General features: G+C 44.0%; 1 protein-coding gene across 7 annotated transcripts in view; it reads right to left on the bottom strand.

Moving 5' to 3' along the window:
* Positions 1-17,020, bottom strand: part of LOC310734943 (calcium-activated potassium channel subunit alpha-1-like) — a 123,737-nt gene that overhangs the window by 38,250 nt on the left and 68,467 nt on the right. For 5 of the 7 annotated variants that reach the window (XM_083557427.1, XM_083557424.1, XM_083557428.1 and 2 more), the window contains exon 20: positions 16,358-16,390. The exons of the other annotated variants lie outside the window; for them this stretch is intronic. In XM_083557427.1, the coding sequence (XP_083413553.1) occupies positions 16,358-16,390 (33 nt within the window). The remainder of the gene's footprint in view (positions 1-16,357; positions 16,391-17,020) is intronic. 7 annotated transcript variants of the gene reach the window in all.

The raw sequence follows: 17,020 nt of genomic DNA, 5'->3' as shown, positions 1-17,020 counted from the left end.
AGTAGCTCTGTGTTTTGCGTGTGTGTGTGTGTGTGTAGCTCTGTGTTGTGTATGCAGCTCTGTGTTGTGTGTGTAGCTCTGTGTTGTAGCTCTGTGTTGTGTGTGTAACTCTGTGCTCTGTGTGTAGCTCTGTGTTGAGTATGTAGCTCTGTGTTGTGTGTGTAGCTCTGTGTTGTGTATGCAGCTCTGTGTTGTGTGTGTAGCTCTTTGTTGTAGCTCTGTGTTGTGTGTGTAACTCTGTGTTCTGTATGTAGCTCTGTGTTGTGTATGTAGCTCTGTGTTGTGTGTGTAGCTCTGTGTTGTGTGTGTAGCTCTGTGTTGTGTGTGTAGCTCTGTGTTGTGTGTGTGTGTAGCTCTGTGTTGTGTAAGTAGCTCTGTGTTTTGCGTGTGTGTGTGTGTGTGTAGCTCTGTGTTGTGTATGCAGCTCTGTGTTGTGTGTGTAGCTCTGTGTTGTAGCTCTGTGTTGTGTGTGTAACTCTGTGCTCTGTGTGTAGCTCTGTGTTGAGTATGTAGCTCTGTGTTGTGTGTGTAGCCCTGTGTTGTAGCTCTGTGTTGTGTATGTAACTCTGTGTTTTGTGTGTAGCTCTGTGTTGTGTATGTAGCTCTGTGTTGTAGCTTTGTGTTCTGTGTGTAGCTCTGTGTTGTGTATGTAGCTCAGTGTTGTGTGTGTAGCCCTGTGTTGTGTATGTAGCTCAGTGTTGTGTGTGTAGCCTTGTGTTGTGTATGCAACTCTATGTTTTGTGTGTAGCTCTGTGTTGTGTATGTAGCTCTGTGTTGTAGCTTTGTGTTCTGTGTGTAGCTCTGTGTTGTGTGTGTAGCTCAGTGTTGTGTATGTAGCTCTGTGTTGTGTCTGTAGCTCTGTGTTGTGTGTGTAGCTCTGTGTTGTGTATGTAGCTCTGTGTTGTGTATGTAGCTCTGTGTTGTAGCTCTGTGTTGTGTGTGTAGCTCTGTGTTGTGTATGTAGCTCTGTGTTGTGTATGAAGCTCTGTGTTGTAGCTCTGTGTTGTGTGTGTAGCTCTGTGTTCTGTATGTAGCTCTGTGTTGTGTGTGTGTAGCTCTGTGTTGTGTGTGTGGCTCTTTGTTGTATCTCTGTGTTGTGTGTGCAACTCTGTGTTGTGTGAGTAGCTCTGTGTTGTGTGAGTAGCTCTGTGTTGTGTGTGTAGCTTTGTGTTGTGTGTGTAACTCTGTGTTGTGTGTGTAGCTCTTTGTTGTAGCTCTGTGTTGTGTGTGTAGCTCTGTGTTCTGTGTGTAACTCTTTGTTGAGTATGTAGCTCTGTGTTTTGTGTGTGTAGCCCTGTGTTGTAGCTCTGTGTTGTGTATGTAACTCTGTGTTTTGTGTGTAGCTCTGTGTTGTGTATGTAGCTCTGTGTTGTAGCTTTGTGTTCTGTGTGTAGCTCTGTGTTGTGTATGTAGCTCAGTGTTGTGTGTGTAGCCCTGTGTTGTGTATGTAACTCTGTGTTTTGTGTGTAGCTCTGTGTTGTGTATGTAGCTCTTTGTTGTAGCTTTGTGTTCTGTGTGTAGCTCTGTGTTGTGTGTGTAGCTCTGTGTTGTGTGTGTAGCTCTGTGTTGTGTATGTAGCTCTGTGTTGTGTATGTAGCTCTGTGTGGTAGCTCTGTGTTGTGTATGTAGCTCTGTGTTGTGTATGTAGCTCTGTGTTGTAGCTCTGTGTTGTGTGTGTAGCTCTGTGTTGTGTGTGTGTAGCTCTGTGTTGTGTGTGTGGCTCTTTGTTGTATCTCTGTGTTGTGTGTGTAGCTCTGTGTTGTGTGAGTAGCTCTGTGTTGTGTGTGTAGCTCAGTGTTGCGTGTGTAGCTCTGTGTTGTGTATGTAGCTCTGTGTTGTAGCTCTGTGTTGTGTGTGTAGCTCTGTGTTGTGTATGTAGCTCTGTGTTGTGTATGAAGCTCTGTGTTGTAGCTCTGTGTTGTGTGTGTAGCTCTGTGTTCTGTATGTAGCTCTGTGTTGTGTGTGTGTAGCTCTGTGTTGTGTGTGTGGCTCTTTGTTGTATCTCTGTGTTGTGTGTGCAACTCTGTGTTGTGTGAGTAGCTCTGTGTTGTGTGTGTAGCTTTGTGTTGTGTGTGTAACTCTGTGTTGTGTGTGTAGCTCTTTGTTGTAGCTCTGTGTTGTGTGTGTAGCTCTGTGTTCTGTGTGTAGCTCTTTGTTGAGTATGTAGCTCTGTGTTTTGTGTGTGTAGCCCTGTGTTGTAGCTCTGTGTTGTGTATGTAACTCTGTGTTTTGTGTGTAGCTCTGTGTTGTGTATGTAGCTCTGTGTTGTAGCTTTGTGTTCTGTGTGTAGCTCTGTGTTGTGTATGTAGCTCAGTGTTGTGTGTGTAGCCCTGTGTTGTGTATGTAACTCTGTGTTTTGTGTGTAGCTCTGTGTTGTGTATGTAGCTCTTTGTTGTAGCTTTGTGTTCTGTGTGTAGCTCTGTGTTGTGTGTGTAGCTCTGTGTTGTGTGTGTAGCTCTGTGTTGTGTATGTAGCTCTGTGTTGTGTATGTAGCTCTGTGTGGTAGCTCTGTGTTGTGTATGTAGCTCTGTGTTGTGTATGTAGCTCTGTGTTGTAGCTCTGTGTTGTGTGTGTAGCTCTGTGTTGTGTGTGTGTAGCTCTGTGTTGTGTGTGTGGCTCTTTGTTTTATCTCTGTGTTGTGTGTGTAGCTCTGTGTTGTGTGAGTAGCTCTGTGTTGTGTGTGTAGCTCAGTGTTGCGTGTGTAACTCTGTGTTGTGTGTGTAGCTCTTTGTTGTAGCTCTGTGTTGTGTGTGTAACTCTGTGTTGTGTGTGTAGCTCTGTGTTGTGTGTGTAGCTCTTTGTTGTAGCTCTGTGTTGTGTGTGTAACTCTGTGTTCTGTATGTAGCTCTGTGTTGTGTATGTAGCCCTGTGTTGTGTGTGTAGCTCTGTGTTGTGTGTGTGTAGCTCTGTGTTGTGTGTGTAGCTCTGTGTTGTGTAAGTAGCTCTGTGTTGTGTGTGTGTGTAGCTCTGTGTTGTGTATGCAGCTCTGTGTTGTGTGTGTAGCTCTGTGTTGTAGCTCTGTGTTGTGTGTGTAACTCTGTGTTCTGTGTGTAGCTCTGTGTTGTGTGTGCAGCCCTGTGTTGTAGCTCCGTGTTGTGTATGTAACTCTGTGTTTTGTGTGTAGTTCTGTGTTGTGTATGTAGCTCTGTGTTGTAGCTTTGTGTTCTGTGTGTAGCTCTGTGTTGTGTATGTAGCTCAGTGTTGTGTGTGTAGCCCTGTGTTGTGTATGTAACTCAATGTTTTGTGTGTAGCTCTGTGTTGTGTATGTAACTCTGTGTTTTGTGTGTAGCTCTGTGTTGTGTATGTAGCTCTGTGTTGTAGCTTTGTGTTCTGTGTGTAGCTCTGTGTTGTGTATGTAGCTCAGTGTTGTGTGTGTAGCTCTGTGTTGTGTGTATAGCTCTGTGTCTTGTGTGTAGCTCTGTGTTCTGTATGTAGCTCTGTGTTGTGTATGTAGCTCTGTGTTGTAGCTCTGTGTTGTGTGTGTAGCTTTGTGTTCTGTATGTAGCTCTGTGTTGTGTGTGTGTAGCTCTGTGTTGTGTATGTAGCTCTGTGTCTTGTGTGTAGCTCTGTGTTCTGTATGTAGCTCTGTGTTCTGTATGTAGCTCTGTGTTGTAGCTCTGTTCTCTGTGTTGTGTATGTAACTCTGTGTTTTGTGTGTAGCTATGTGCTGTGTGTGTAGCTCTGTGTACTGTATGTAGCTCTGTGTTGTGTGTGTAGCTCTGTGTTCTGTATGTAGCTCTGTGTTGTGTGTGTAGCTCTGTGTTCTGTATGTAGCTCTGTGTTCTGTGTGTAGCTCTGTGTTCTGTATGTAGCTCTGTGTTCTGTATGTAGCTGTGTTGTGTGTGTAGCTCTGTGTTCTGTATGTAGCTCTGTGTTGTAGCTCTGTGTTGTGTGTGTAGCTCTGTGTTCTGTATGTAGCTCTGTGTTGTGTGTGTAGCTCTGTGTTGTGTGTGTAGCTCTGTGTTGTGTATGTAGCTCTGTGTGGTAGCTCTGTGTTGTGTGTGTAGCTCTGTGTTGTGTGTGTAGCTCTGTGTTGTGTATGTAGCTCTGTGTTGTGTATGTAGCTCTGTGTTGTGTGTGTAGCTCTGTGTTGTGTATGTAGCTCTGTGTTGTGTGTGTAGCTCTGTGTTCTGTATGTAGCTCTGTGTTGTGTGTGTGTAGCTCTGTGTTGTGTGTAGCTCTGTGTTGTGTGTGTGGCTCTTTGTTGTATCTCTGTGTTGTGTGTGTAGCTCTGTGTTGTGTGAGTAGCTCTGTGTTGTGTGTGTAGCTCTGTGTTGTGTGTGTAGCTCTTTGTTGTAGCTCTGTGTCTTTGTTGTAGCTCTGTGTTGTGTGTGTAGCTCTGTGTTGTGTGTGTAGCTCTGTGTTGTGTGTGTAGCTCTTTGTTGTAGCTCTGTGTTGTGTGTGTAACTCTGTGTTCTGTATGTAGCTCTGTGTTGTGTATGTAGCTCTGTGTTGTGTGTGTAGCTCTGTGTTGTGTGTGTGTGTGTCTAGCTCTGTGTTGTGTAAGTAGCTCTGTGTTTTGTGTGTGTGTGTGTGTAGCTCTGTGTTTGGTATGCAGCTCTGTGTTGTGTGTGTAGCTCTGTGTTGTAGCTCTGTGTTGTGTGTGTAACTCTGTGTTCTGTGTGTAGCTCTGTGTTGAGTATGTAGCTCTGTGTTGTGTGTGTAGCCCTGTGTTGTAGCTCTGTGTTGTGTATGTAACTCTGTGTTTTGTGTGTAGCTCTGTGTTGTGTATGTAGCTCTGTGTTGTAGCTTTGTGTTCTGTGTGTAGCTCTGTGTTGTGTATGTAGCTCTGTGTTGTGTATGTAGCTCTGTGTGGTAGCTCTGTGTTGTGTGTATAGCTCTGTGTTGTGTGTGTAGCTCTGTGTTGTGTATGTAGCTCTGTGTTATAGCTCTGTGTTGTGTATGTAGCTTTGTGTTGTGTGTGTAGCTCTGTGTTGTGTGTGTAGCTCTGTGTTGTGTATGTAGCTCTGTGTTGTGTATGTAGCTCTGTGTGGTAGCTCTGTGTTGTGTGTATAGCTCTGTGTTGTGTGTGTAGCTCTGTGTTGTGTATGCAGCTCTGTGTTGTGTATGTAGCTCTGTGTTGTAGCTCTGTGTTGTGTGTGTAGCTCTGTGTTGTGTATGTAGCTCTGTGTTGTGTATGAAGCTCTGTGTTGTAGCTCTGTGTTGTGTGTGTAGCTCTGTGTTCTGTATGTAGCTCTGTGTTGTGTGTGTGTAGCTCTGTGTTGTGTGTGTGGCTCTTTGTTGTATCTCTGTGTTGTGTGTGTAGCTCTGTGTTGTGTGAGTAGCTCTGTGTTGTGTGTGTAGCTCTGTGTTGTGTGTGTAACTCTGTGTTGTGTGTGTAGCTCTTTGTTGTAGCTCTGTGTCTTTGTTGTAGCTCTGTGTTGTGTGTGTAACTCTGTGTTGTGTGTGTAGCTCTGTGTTGTGTGTGTAGCTCTTTGTTGTAGCTCTGTGTTGTGTGTAGCTCTGTGTTGAGTATGTAGCTCTGTGTTGTGTGTGTAGCCCTGTGTTGTAGCTCTGTGTTGTGTATGTAACTCTGTGTTTTGTGTGTAGCCCTGTGTTGTGTATGTAACTCTGTGTTTTGTGTGTAGCTCTGTGTTGTGTATGTAGCTCTGTGTTGTAGCTTTGTGTTCTGTGTGTAGCTCTGTGTTGTGTATGTAGCTCAGTGTTGTGTGTGTAGCCCTGTGTTGTGTATGTAACTCTGTGTTTTGTGTGTAGCTCTGTGTTGTGTATGTAGCTCTTTGTTGTAGCTTTGTGTTCTGTGTGTAGCTCTGTGTTGTGTGTGTAGCTCTGTGTTGTGTGTGTAGCTCTGTGTTGTGTATGTAGCTCTGTGTTGTGTATGTAGCTCTGTGTGGTAGCTCTGTGTTGTGTATGTAGCTCTGTGTTGTGTATGTAGCTCTGTGTTGTAGCTCTGTGTTGTGTGTGTAGCTCTGTGTTGTGTGTGTGTAGCTCTGTGTTGTGTGTGTGGCTCTTTGTTGTATCTCTGTGTTGTGTGTGTAGCTCTGTGTTGTGTGAATAGCTCTGTGTTGTGTGTGTAGCTCAGTGTTGCGTGTGTAACTCTGTGTTGTGTGTGTAGCTCTTTGTTGTAGCTCTGTGTTGTGTGTGTAACTCTGTGTTGTGTGTTTAGCTCTGTGTTGTGTGTGTAGCTCTTTGTTGTAGCTCTGTGTTGTGTGTGTAACTCTGTGTTCTGTATGTAGCTCTGTGTTGTGTATGTAGCTCTGTGTTGTGTGTGTAGCTCTGTGTTGTGTGTGTGTGTGTAGCTCTGTGTTGTGTGTGTAGCTCTGTGTTGTGTAAGTAGCTCTGTGTTGTGTGTGTGTGTAGCTCTGTGTTGTGTATGCAGCTCTGTGTTGTGTGTGTAGCTCTGTGTTGTGTGTGTAACTCTGTGTTCTGTGTGTAGCTCTGTGTTGTGTGTGCAGCCCTGTGTTGTAGCTCTGTGTTGTGTATGTAACTCTGTGTTTTGTGTGTAGCTCTGTGTTGTGTATGTAGCTCTGTGTTGTAGCTTTGTGTTCTGTGTGTAGCTCTGTGTTGTGTATGTAGCTCAGTGTTGTGTGTGTAGCCCTGTGTTGTGTATGTAACTGTGTTTTGTGTGTAGCTCTGTGTTGTGTATGTAGCTCTGTGTTGTAGCTTTGTGTTCTGTGTGTAGCTCTGTGTTGTGTATGTAGCTCAGTGTTGTGTGTGTAGCCCTGTGTTGTGTATGTAACTCTGTGTTTTGTGTGTAGCTCTGTGTTGTGTATGTAGCTCTTTGTTGTAGCTTTGTGTTCTGTGTGTAGCTCTGTGTTGTGTGTGTAGCTCTGTGTTGTGTGTGTAGCTCTGTGTTGTGTATGTAGCTCTGTGTTGTGTATGTAGCTCTGTGTGGTAGCTCTGTGTTGTGTATGTAGCTCTGTGTTGTGTATGTAGCTCTGTGTTGTAGCTCTGTGTTGTGTGTGTAGCTCTGTGTTGTGTGTGTGTAGCTCTGTGTTGTGTGTGTGGCTCTTTGTTGTATCTCTGTGTTGTGTGTGTAGCTCTGTGTTGTGTGAATAGCTCTGTGTTGTGTGTGTAGCTCAGTGTTGCGTGTGTAACTCTGTGTTGTGTGTGTAGCTCTTTGTTGTAGCTCTGTGTTGTGTGTGTAACTCTGTGTTGTGTGTTTAGCTCTGTGTTGTGTGTGTAGCTCTTTGTTGTAGCTCTGTGTTGTGTGTGTAACTCTGTGTTCTGTATGTAGCTCTGTGTTGTGTATGTAGCTCTGTGTTGTGTGTGTAGCTCTGTGTTGTGTGTGTGTGTGTAGCTCTGTGTTGTGTGTGTAGCTCTGTGTTGTGTAAGTAGCTCTGTGTTGTGTGTGTGTGTAGCTCTGTGTTGTGTATGCAGCTCTGTGTTGTGTGTGTAGCTCTGTGTTGTAGCTCTGTGTTGTGTGTGTAACTCTGTGTTCTGTGTGTAGCTCTGTGTTGTGTGTGCAGCCCTGTGTTGTAGCTCTGTGTTGTGTATGTAACTCTGTGTTTTGTGTGTAGCTCTGTGTTGTGTATGTAGCTCTGTGTTGTAGCTTTGTGTTCTGTGTGTAGCTCTGTGTTGTGTATGTAGCTCAGTGTTGTGTGTGTAGCCCTGTGTTGTGTATGTAACTCAATGTTTTGTGTGTAGCTCTGTGTTGTGTATGTAGCTCTGTGTTGTAGCTTTGTGTTCTGTGTGTAGCTCTGTGTTGTGTATGTAGCTCAGTGTTGTGTGTGTAGCTCTGTGTTGTGTGTGTGTAGCTCTGTGTTGTGTGTGTGTAGCTCTGTGTTGTGTGTATAGCTCTGTGTCTTGGGTGTAGCTCTGTGTTCTGTATGTAGCTCTGTGTTGTGTATGTAGCTCTGTGTTGTAGCTCTGTGTTGTGTGTGTAGCTCTGTGTTCTGTATGTAGCTCTGTGTTGTGTGTGTGTGTAGCTCTGTGTTGTGTATGTAGCTCTGTGTCTTGTGTGTAGCTCTGTGTTCTGTATGTAGCTCTGTGTTGTGTATGTAGCTCTGTGTTGTAGCTCTGTGTTGTGTGTGTAGCTCTGTGTTTTGTGTGTAGCTATGTGCTGTGTGTGTAGCTCTGTGTACTGTGTGTAGCTATGTGCTGTGTGTGTAGCTCTGTGTACTGTATGTAGCTCTGTGTTGTGTGTGTAGCTCTGTGTTCTGTATGTAGCTCTGTGTTGTGTGTGTAGCTCTGTGTTCTGTATGTAGCTCTGTGTTGTGTGTGTAGCTCTGTGTTCTGTATGTAGCTCTGTGTTGTGTGTGTAGCTCTGTGTTCTGTATGTAGCTCTGTGTTGTAGCTCTGTGTTGTGTGTGTAGCTCTGTGTTCTGTATGTAGCTCTGTGTTGTGTGTGTAGCTCTGTGTTGTGTGTGTAGCTCTGTGTTGTGTGTGTAGCTCTGTGTTGTGTATGTTGCTCTGTGTTGTGTATGTAGCTCTGTGTTGTAGCTCTGTGTTGTGTGTGTAGCTCTGTGTTGTGTATGTAGCTCTGTGTTGTGTGTGTAGCTCTGTGTTCTGTATGTAGCTCTGTGTTGTGTGTGTGTAGCTCTGTGTTGTGTGTGTGGCTCTTTGTTGTATCTCTGTGTTGTGTGTGTAGCTCTGTGTTGTGTGAGTAGCTCTGTGTTGTGTGTGTAGCTCTGTGTTGTGTGTGTAACTCTGTGTTGTGTGTGTAGCTCTTTGTTGTAGCTCTGTGTCTTTGTTGTAGCTCTGTGTTGTGTGTGTAGCTCTGTGTTGTGTATGCAGCTCTGTGTTGTGTGTGTAGCTCTTTGTTGTAGCTCTGTGTTGTGTGTGTAACTCTGTGTTCTGTATGTAGCTCTGTGTTGTGTATGTAGCTCTGTGTTGTGTGTGTAGCTCTGTGTTGTGTGTGTAGCTCTGTGTTGTGTGTGTAGCTCTGTGTTGTGTGTGTGTGTAGCTCTGTGTTGTGTAAGTAGCTCTGTGTTTTGCGTGTGTGTGTGTGTGTGTAGCTCTGTGTTGTGTATGCAGCTCTGTGTTGTGTGTGTAGCTCTGTGTTGTAGCTCTGTGTTGTGTGTGTAACTCTGTGCTCTGTGTGTAGCTCTGTGTTGAGTATGTAGCTCTGTGTTGTGTGTGTAGCCCTGTGTTGTAGCTCTGTGTTGTGTATGTAACTCTGTGTTTTGTGTGTAGCTCTGTGTTGTGTATGTAGCTCTGTGTTGTAGCTTTGTGTTCTGTGTGTAGCTCTGTGTTGTGTATGTAGCTCAGTGTTGTGTGTGTAGCCCTGTGTTGTGTATGTAGCTCAGTGTTGTGTGTGTAGCCTTGTGTTGTGTATGCAACTCTATGTTTTGTGTGTAGCTCTGTGTTGTGTATGTAGCTCTGTGTTGTAGCTTTGTGTTCTGTGTGTAGCTCTGTGTTGTGTGTGTAGCTCAGTGTTGTGTATGTAGCTCTGTGTTGTGTCTGTAGCTCTGTGTTGTGTGTGTAGCTCTGTGTTGTGTGTGTAGCTCTGTGTTGTGTATGTAGCTCTGTGTTGTGTATGTAGCTCTGTGTTGTAGCTCTGTGTTGTGTGTGTAGCTCTGTGTTGTGTATGTAGCTCTGTGTTGTGTATGAAGCTCTGTGTTGTAGCTCTGTGTTGTGTGTGTAGCTCTGTGTTCTGTATGTAGCTCTGTGTTGTGTGTGTGTAGCTCTGTGTTGTGTGTGTGGCTCTTTGTTGTATCTCTGTGTTGTGTGTGCAACTCTGTGTTGTGTGAGTAGCTCTGTGTTGTGTGAGTAGCTCTGTGTTGTGTGTGTAGCTTTGTGTTGTGTGTGTAACTCTGTGTTGTGTGTGTAGCTCTTTGTTGTAGCTCTGTGTTGTGTGTGTAGCTCTGTGTTCTGTGTGTAACTCTTTGTTGAGTATGTAGCTCTGTGTTTTGTGTGTGTAGCCCTGTGTTGTAGCTCTGTGTTGTGTATGTAACTCTGTGTTTTGTGTGTAGCTCTGTGTTGTGTATGTAGCTCTGTGTTGTAGCTTTGTGTTCTGTGTGTAGCTCTGTGTTGTGTATGTAGCTCAGTGTTGTGTGTGTAGCCCTGTGTTGTGTATGTAACTCTGTGTTTTGTGTGTAGCTCTGTGTTGTGTATGTAGCTCTTTGTTGTAGCTTTGTGTTCTGTGTGTAGCTCTGTGTTGTGTGTGTAGCTCTGTGTTGTGTGTGTAGCTCTGTGTTGTGTATGTAGCTCTGTGTTGTGTATGTAGCTCTGTGTGGTAGCTCTGTGTTGTGTATGTAGCTCTGTGTTGTGTATGTAGCTCTGTGTTGTAGCTCTGTGTTGTGTGTGTAGCTCTGTGTTGTGTGTGTGTAGCTCTGTGTTGTGTGTGTGGCTCTTTGTTGTATCTCTGTGTTGTGTGTGTAGCTCTGTGTTGTGTGAGTAGCTCTGTGTTGTGTGTGTAGCTCAGTGTTGCGTGTGTAGCTCTGTGTTGTGTATGTAGCTCTGTGTTGTAGCTCTGTGTTGTGTGTGTAGCTCTGTGTTGTGTATGTAGCTCTGTGTTGTGTATGAAGCTCTGTGTTGTAGCTCTGTGTTGTGTGTGTAGCTCTGTGTTCTGTATGTAGCTCTGTGTTGTGTGTGTGTAGCTCTGTGTTGTGTGTGTGGCTCTTTGTTGTATCTCTGTGTTGTGTGTGCAACTCTGTGTTGTGTGAGTAGCTCTGTGTTGTGTGTGTAGCTTTGTGTTGTGTGTGTAACTCTGTGTTGTGTGTGTAGCTCTTTGTTGTAGCTCTGTGTTGTGTGTGTAGCTCTGTGTTCTGTGTGTAGCTCTTTGTTGAGTATGTAGCTCTGTGTTTTGTGTGTGTAGCCCTGTGTTGTAGCTCTGTGTTGTGTATGTAACTCTGTGTTTTGTGTGTAGCTCTGTGTTGTGTATGTAGCTCTGTGTTGTAGCTTTGTGTTCTGTGTGTAGCTCTGTGTTGTGTATGTAGCTCAGTGTTGTGTGTGTAGCCCTGTGTTGTGTATGTAACTCTGTGTTTTGTGTGTAGCTCTGTGTTGTGTATGTAGCTCTTTGTTGTAGCTTTGTGTTCTGTGTGTAGCTCTGTGTTGTGTGTGTAGCTCTGTGTTGTGTGTGTAGCTCTGTGTTGTGTATGTAGCTCTGTGTTGTGTATGTAGCTCTGTGTGGTAGCTCTGTGTTGTGTATGTAGCTCTGTGTTGTGTATGTAGCTCTGTGTTGTAGCTCTGTGTTGTGTGTGTAGCTCTGTGTTGTGTGTGTGTAGCTCTGTGTTGTGTGTGTGGCTCTTTGTTTTATCTCTGTGTTGTGTGTGTAGCTCTGTGTTGTGTGAGTAGCTCTGTGTTGTGTGTGTAGCTCAGTGTTGCGTGTGTAACTCTGTGTTGTGTGTGTAGCTCTTTGTTGTAGCTCTGTGTTGTGTGTGTAACTCTGTGTTGTGTGTGTAGCTCTGTGTTGTGTGTGTAGCTCTTTGTTGTAGCTCTGTGTTGTGTGTGTAACTCTGTGTTCTGTATGTAGCTCTGTGTTGTGTATGTAGCCCTGTGTTGTGTGTGTAGCTCTGTGTTGTGTGTGTGTAGCTCTGTGTTGTGTGTGTAGCTCTGTGTTGTGTAAGTAGCTCTGTGTTGTGTGTGTGTGTAGCTCTGTGTTGTGTATGCAGCTCTGTGTTGTGTGTGTAGCTCTGTGTTGTAGCTCTGTGTTGTGTGTGTAACTCTGTGTTCTGTGTGTAGCTCTGTGTTGTGTGTGCAGCCCTGTGTTGTAGCTCCGTGTTGTGTATGTAACTCTGTGTTTTGTGTGTAGTTCTGTGTTGTGTATGTAGCTCTGTGTTGTAGCTTTGTGTTCTGTGTGTAGCTCTGTGTTGTGTATGTAGCTCAGTGTTGTGTGTGTAGCCCTGTGTTGTGTATGTAACTCAATGTTTTGTGTGTAGCTCTGTGTTGTGTATGTAACTCTGTGTTTTGTGTGTAGCTCTGTGTTGTGTATGTAGCTCTGTGTTGTAGCTTTGTGTTCTGTGTGTAGCTCTGTGTTGTGTATGTAGCTCAGTGTTGTGTGTGTAGCTCTGTGTTGTGTGTATAGCTCTGTGTCTTGTGTGTAGCTCTGTGTTCTGTATGTAGCTCTGTGTTGTGTATGTAGCTCTGTGTTGTAGCTCTGTGTTGTGTGTGTAGCTTTGTGTTCTGTATGTAGCTCTGTGTTGTGTGTGTGTAGCTCTGTGTTGTGTATGTAGCTCTGTGTCTTGTGTGTAGCTCTGTGTTCTGTATGTAGCTCTGTGTTCTGTATGTAGCTCTGTGTTGTAGCTCTGTTCTCTGTGTTGTGTATGTAACTCTGTGTTTTGTGTGTAGCTATGTGCTGTGTGTGTAGCTCTGTGTACTGTATGTAGCTCTGTGTTGTGTGTGTAGCTCTGTGTTCTGTATGTAGCTCTGTGTTGTGTGTGTAGCTCTGTGTTCTGTATGTAGCTCTGTGTTCTGTGTGTAGCTCTGTGTTCTGTATGTAGCTCTGTGTTCTGTATGTAGCTGTGTTGTGTGTGTAGCTCTGTGTTCTGTATGTAGCTCTGTGTTGTAGCTCTGTGTTGTGTGTGTAGCTCTGTGTTCTGTATGTAGCTCTGTGTTGTGTGTGTAGCTCTGTGTTGTGTGTGTAGCTCTGTGTTGTGTATGTAGCTCTGTGTGGTAGCTCTGTGTTGTGTGTGTAGCTCTGTGTTGTGTGTGTAGCTCTGTGTTGTGTATGTAGCTCTGTGTTGTGTATGTAGCTCTGTGTTGTGTGTGTAGCTCTGTGTTGTGTATGTAGCTCTGTGTTGTGTGTGTAGCTCTGTGTTCTGTATGTAGCTCTGTGTTGTGTGTGTGTAGCTCTGTGTTGTGTGTAGCTCTGTGTTGTGTGTGTGGCTCTTTGTTGTATCTCTGTGTTGTGTGTGTAGCTCTGTGTTGTGTGAGTAGCTCTGTGTTGTGTGTGTAGCTCTGTGTTGTGTGTGTAGCTCTTTGTTGTAGCTCTGTGTCTTTGTTGTAGCTCTGTGTTGTGTGTGTAGCTCTGTGTTGTGTGTGTAGCTCTGTGTTGTGTGTGTAGCTCTTTGTTGTAGCTCTGTGTTGTGTGTGTAACTCTGTGTTCTGTATGTAGCTCTGTGTTGTGTATGTAGCTCTGTGTTGTGTGTGTAGCTCTGTGTTGTGTGTGTGTGTGTCTAGCTCTGTGTTGTGTAAGTAGCTCTGTGTTTTGTGTGTGTGTGTGTGTAGCTCTGTGTTTGGTATGCAGCTCTGTGTTGTGTGTGTAGCTCTGTGTTGTAGCTCTGTGTTGTGTGTGTAACTCTGTGTTCTGTGTGTAGCTCTGTGTTGAGTATGTAGCTCTGTGTTGTGTGTGTAGCCCTGTGTTGTAGCTCTGTGTTGTGTATGTAACTCTGTGTTTTGTGTGTAGCTCTGTGTTGTGTATGTAGCTCTGTGTTGTAGCTTTGTGTTCTGTGTGTAGCTCTGTGTTGTGTATGTAGCTCTGTGTTGTGTATGTAGCTCTGTGTGGTAGCTCTGTGTTGTGTGTATAGCTCTGTGTTGTGTGTGTAGCTCTGTGTTGTGTATGTAGCTCTGTGTTATAGCTCTGTGTTGTGTATGTAGCTTTGTGTTGTGTGTGTAGCTCTGTGTTGTGTGTGTAGCTCTGTGTTGTGTATGTAGCTCTGTGTTGTGTATGTAGCTCTGTGTGGTAGCTCTGTGTTGTGTGTATAGCTCTGTGTTGTGTGTGTAGCTCTGTGTTGTGTATGCAGCTCTGTGTTGTGTATGTAGCTCTGTGTTGTAGCTCTGTGTTGTGTGTGTAGCTCTGTGTTGTGTATGTAGCTCTGTGTTGTGTATGAAGCTCTGTGTTGTAGCTCTGTGTTGTGTGTGTAGCTCTGTGTTCTGTATGTAGCTCTGTGTTGTGTGTGTGTAGCTCTGTGTTGTGTGTGTGGCTCTTTGTTGTATCTCTGTGTTGTGTGTGTAGCTCTGTGTTGTGTGAGTAGCTCTGTGTTGTGTGTGTAGCTCTGTGTTGTGTGTGTAACTCTGTGTTGTGTGTGTAGCTCTTTGTTGTAGCTCTGTGTCTTTGTTGTAGCTCTGTGTTGTGTGTGTAACTCTGTGTTGTGTGTGTAGCTCTGTGTTGTGTGTGTAGCTCTTTGTTGTAGCTCTGTGTTGTGTGTAGCTCTGTGTTGAGTATGTAGCTCTGTGTTGTGTGTGTAGCCCTGTGTTGTAGCTCTGTGTTGTGTATGTAACTCTGTGTTTTGTGTGTAGCCCTGTGTTGTGTATGTAACTCTGTGTTTTGTGTGTAGCTCTGTGTTGTGTATGTAGCTCTGTGTTGTAGCTTTGTGTTCTGTGTGTAGCTCTGTGTTGTGTATGTAGCTCAGTGTTGTGTGTGTAGCCCTGTGTTGTGTATGTAACTCTGTGTTTTGTGTGTAGCTCTGTGTTGTGTATGTAGCTCTGTGTTGTAGCTTTGTGTTCTGTGTGTAGCTCTGTGTTGTGTGTGTAGCTCTGTGTTGTGTGTGTAGCTCTGTGTTGTGTATGTAGCTCTGTGTTGTGTATGTAGCTCTGTGTGGTAGCTCTGTGTTGTGTGTGTAGCTCTGTGTTGTGTATGTAGCTCTGTGTTGTGTATGTAGCTCTGTGTTGTAGCTCTGTGTTGTGTGTGTAGCTCTGTGTTGTGTATGTAGCTCTGTGTTGTGTATGAAGCTCTGTGTTGTGTGTGTAGCTCTGTGTTCTGTATGTAGCTCTGTGTTGTGTGTGTGTAGCTCTGTGTTGTGTGTGTGGCTCTTTGTTGTATCTCTGTGTTGTGTGTGTAGCTCTGTGTTGTGTGAGTAGCTCTGTGTTGTGTGTGTAGCTCTGTGTTGCGTGTGTAACTCTGTGTTGTGTGTGTAGCTCTTTGTTGTAGCTCTGTGTTGTGTGTGTAACTCTGTGTTGTGTGTGTAGCTCTGTGTTGTGTGTGTAGCTCTTTGTTGTAGCTCTGTGTTGTGTGTGTAACTCTGTGTTCTGTATGTAGCTCTGTGTTGTGTATGTAGCTCTGTGTTGTGTGTGTAACTCTGTGTTCTGTGTGTAGATCTGTGTTGTGTATGTAGCTCTGTGTTCTGTATGTAGCTCTGTGTTCTGTGTGTAGATCTGTGTTGTGTATGTAGCTCTGTGTTGTGTGTGTAACTCTGTGTTCTGTGTGTAGATCTGTGTTGTGTATGTAGCTCTGTGTTGTGTGTGTAGCTCTGTGTTGTGTGTGTAACTCTGTGTTCTGTGTGTAGATCTGTGTTGTGTATGTAGCTCTGTGTTGTGTGTGTAACTCTGTGTTCTGTATGTAGCTCTGTGTTCTGTGTGTAGATCTGTGTTGTGTATGTAGCTCTGTGTTGTGTGTGTAACTCTGTGTTCTGTGTGTAGATCTGTGTTGTGTATGTAGCTCTGTGTTGTGTGTGTAGCTCTGTGTTGTGTGTGTAACTCTGTGTTGTGTGTGTAGATCTGTGTTGTGTATGTAGCTCTGTGTTGTGTGTGTAGCTCTGTGTTGTGTGTGTAACTCTGTGTTCTGTGTGTAGATCTGTGTTGTGTATGTAGCTCTGTGTTGTGTGTGTAGCTCTGTGTTGTGTGTGTAGCTCTGTGTTCTGTGTGTAGATCTGTGTTGTGTATGTAGCTCTGTGTTGTGTGTGTAACTCTGTGTTCTGTATGTAGCTCTGTGTTCTGTGTGTAGATCTGTGTTGTGTATGTAGCTCTGTGTTGTGTGTGTAACTCTGTGTTCTGTGTGTAGATCTGTGTTGTGTATGTAGCTCTGTGTTGTGTGTGTAACTCTGTGTTCTGTATGTAGCTCTGTGTTCTGTGTGTAGATCTGTGTTGTGTATGTAGCTCTGTGTTGTGTGTGTAACTCTGTGTTCTGTGTGTAGCTCTGTGTTGTGTGTGTAACTCTGTGTTCTGTGTGTAGATCTGTGTTGTGTATGTAGCTCTGTGTTGTGTGTGTAGCTCTGTGTTGTGTGTGTAACTCTGTGTTCTGTGTGTAGATCTGTGTTGTGTATGTAGCTCTGTGTTGTGTGTGTAACTCTGTGTTCTGTATGTAGCTCTGTGTTCTGTGTGTAGATCTGTGTTGTGTATGTAGCTCTGTGTTGTGTGTGTAACTCTGTGTTCTGTATGTAGCTCTGTGTTCTGTGTGTAGATCTGTGTTGTGTATGTAGCTCTGTGTTGTGTGTGTAACTCTGTGTTCTGTGTGTAGATCTGTGTTGTGTATGTAGCTCTGTGTTGTGTGTGTAACTCTGTGTTCTGTGTGTAGATCTGTGTTGTGTATGTAGCTCTGTGTTGTGTGTGTAACTCTGTGTTCTGTGTGTAGATCTGTGTTGTTGTATGGAGCACCAGGGTTCAGGAGGAACGTTGTTTCACGTCACTGTGTACTGCGTTATATATATATGATTGAAATGACAATAAAAGCTTTTTGACTTGTTAATGTGAGAGATCGTTCTCACACACACACACACACACACACACACACACACACACACACACACACACACACACACACAAAGTCAGTTAATAAATAAAGAAGAAAAGTTATACTCACTTGATTTGATATATCCGTTATAGTTACTTTTGGCTGAGAGGAATGGAAGGCAGAGATAATGTTATGAGAATAAGGACAGTGTGGATTGAAATGGTGAGTGAGTTGTTAAAGCAGGTTCAGATCTACAGATCTACAGATCCACAGCTACAGCCAGCAACTGAATGTTGTGTGAACCTCAGGCCTCATTTATCATCTGGGTGTAAATGTCTACATGGCTGAACTGCTACCAGATTTACAATGTTCTGCTGATATTCCTGCTCTTTTAAACGTACCTGCATATACTTTTACATACAAAATAAATCAAACGTGTTGTGGGCAAAGCTGAGTTTCTGCAGAGTTCCACGTCAAATTTAAGACTTTTTAAGGCCTACAAATTTAAATGTAAGACCGATATCACAACATCAAAAACACATGACTGACCTTAACAGAGCCCTAAATTAATTTTTTTTTCAAATCAAGTGTCGCTAAACTCGCACTTCTCCATCGCTGATATATTTAATCCATTTACATTTGTGGTACAATGAGAGATTCGCTCTAATAACATGAACCTGATTGGCTGTTGCATGTTGGTCTCATTTGTAATCGTAATACAGGGAATTATAATCTGGACTCGTGAAAGAAAGAACTACAACACCACGGAAACTAACAAGCAGAAACATTCTA

Source organism: Silurus aristotelis (genome assembly GCF_946808225.1).
Source record: "Silurus aristotelis genome assembly, chromosome: 12".
NCBI classification, from domain to species: domain Eukaryota; kingdom Metazoa; phylum Chordata; class Actinopteri; order Siluriformes; family Siluridae; genus Silurus; species Silurus aristotelis.
Note: the sequence above shows the minus strand (reverse complement) of the source record. Positions and strands in the feature narration are given on the sequence as shown.